Source organism: Dendroctonus ponderosae, unplaced genomic scaffold (genome assembly GCF_020466585.1).
Source record: "Dendroctonus ponderosae isolate FM_Combo_2020 unplaced genomic scaffold, Dpon_F_20191213v2 Dpon_F_20191213_4, whole genome shotgun sequence".
NCBI classification, from domain to species: Eukaryota; Metazoa; Arthropoda; class Insecta; order Coleoptera; family Curculionidae; genus Dendroctonus; species Dendroctonus ponderosae.
The window spans coordinates 16523445-16525440 of record NW_026018611.1 but is presented as its reverse complement, the minus strand read 5'-3'; the positions used below and the strand labels follow the sequence as shown (position 1 = coordinate 16525440).

General features: G+C 37.3%; 1 protein-coding gene across 1 annotated transcript in view; it reads left to right on the top strand.

Annotated features, from left to right (window-relative positions):
- LOC109546323 (calaxin) overlaps positions 1-777 on the top strand; it is a 14016-nt gene extending 13239 nt beyond the window's left edge. The window contains exon 5 of the mRNA XM_019917241.2: positions 539-777. Within this exon, the coding sequence (XP_019772800.1) occupies positions 539-761 (223 nt within the window). The 3' untranslated portion in view covers positions 762-777. The remainder of the gene's footprint in view (positions 1-538) is intronic.
- The last annotated feature ends 1219 nt before the right edge of the window (positions 778-1996 follow it).

Genomic DNA, 1996 nt, shown 5'->3' with positions numbered 1-1996 from the left:
CGTGTGTGCTCATGCGTGGGGGATGGGTGGGGGTTCCAATGCTTCGGCGCACATGCTGTTTGGCGCAAAACGCGCTTCCAATCTGGATTGAGTGCTGCAATTTCTTTTCTGTGCAAGTACCGGTCGGTATGTGACGGTTTCCTGTACACCGTGTGGGCCAGCTTTTATCTTCAACTGTTAATATCTTCTGGAAATTTTCGAAATAAAATGTTTCAATATTTTTCTCGTACTGTCCAAGTGAGCACCTATCAATCCTTAAAAGAAATGACGCCAATTTTGAATCACCATGTATATGCAAAAAATATTTTTTTGAGTATCTTTATGCCAGAAGGTATTGAATAAAATTGAACAGTTTGAGAAAAGGTGTCCGGATGCATTAGGTATTAATATGCCCATTCTGATCAAAATTTTCAACATTATAGATACTCATGCAGTTGAATATGTCGGCATTAATAAAAAGGCAGACTTACTCGATTTTTATAGTTAACTATTTTTCCTGCTGACACGATTTAAATATGTCCTCTTTAACTCGTCTTAGAAACTGTTTGATCAAATTCCCACAAGAAGAGGATCCAGAGGAAAGCGTCAAAGACCTGGTGGACATAGTGATGAGGAAAATGGACCTGGATAAGGATGGAAAAGTCTCACTTAAGGACTACCATGAAACGGTGGCAGCGGAACCTCTTTTGCTCGAGGCTTTTGGTCGCTGCTTACCTTCTCAATCCTCAAAAATTACGTTTTCAGCTACTTTGATGCTCTAATAAAGTGTGAGAAGAATTTATCATGAAAGTTTTATTTTCGTCACTACCAAACCCATTAAAAGTGTTATTGTAAGGCAAGTGGAAATTTGCTTTCTATTTTCTATTATGGTGCTGGGTGTGGGGCAACATCCAAATGCGCAATCTTCAGTCGTTTACCTACCCACATTTTTTCAAATTTTCTCTATTAAACTCTTTGGGGTCTGAACTAGGATTGAAAAGAAACTAAAAAGTTCATACAATTCAAAACTCAAATAATCATGATACCCAAACGAGATTAAAACCCAAACGAGCTGACATCATACCGGCCAATAAGCCTTCTTACAAAATTTTCAAAACTATTTGAAAAGCTAAACCTCAAACGCATTTAGCTGATCCTACTTGGAGAGGCCAAAACTTGTACCTCGCCATCTGTTTCGCCTTCGAAACAGGCACAAGACTTCCGAGCAAATTCATAGGATAGTAAAGCAAATCAACTGGCACCTCGAACACAAACGTTACTGCGCCGCAGGATTTATAGACATTAGACAAGCGTTCGATGAATTCTGGCGTACCGGTTTCTGCTACAAGGTAAATACATTCCTGCCTCGTCCATTCTATCAATTGCTCCAATTCTAGAAGCATGATAGCATATCCGAATCAGACACCAACACGAATATATCGACCTGTACGAAATAAACTTCGGAGTTCCCCAAACCAGTTTTGTCCGGTACTATATTTATGGTGGATTTATACAAGAGAGTAAGGATAAGGCTTAAGGCATAAGAATAACGCTTAGGGAATGCCGCCTAAAGGGGTATATATAAAGCAGAATAAGGACCTATATTATTTTATGTCCAGCCAATCAAAGGGAAGCATAGGTGTGTCAAAACTGTCAATAATGAAAACAGCCGTTAAATAAGTAATAGGTAAAGCTCGGATTTAAAGGCAAGACAATTTGAAGAAAAAGGCGCCTATATAGGCAAGGATTTAAAAAAAAAGGCAGGCATATTGTGATATAGGCAGCCTGCCTACACATAAATGTAAATTAAAGAAATATATTTACTGCGTATAATAAACAATTTATATTAGCGCATTCTATTATATAACACATAAAATTCTACGATGAAATACTAGTAATAATTATTTAAAAAAATAGTAATAACAGTTAACTTAGGCATTGTTACTATGTAATATTTTCTCATTTATAGCTACAACTAAGTGCTTTTCTATGTTATCGGTCTTAAAGCACAACCTTC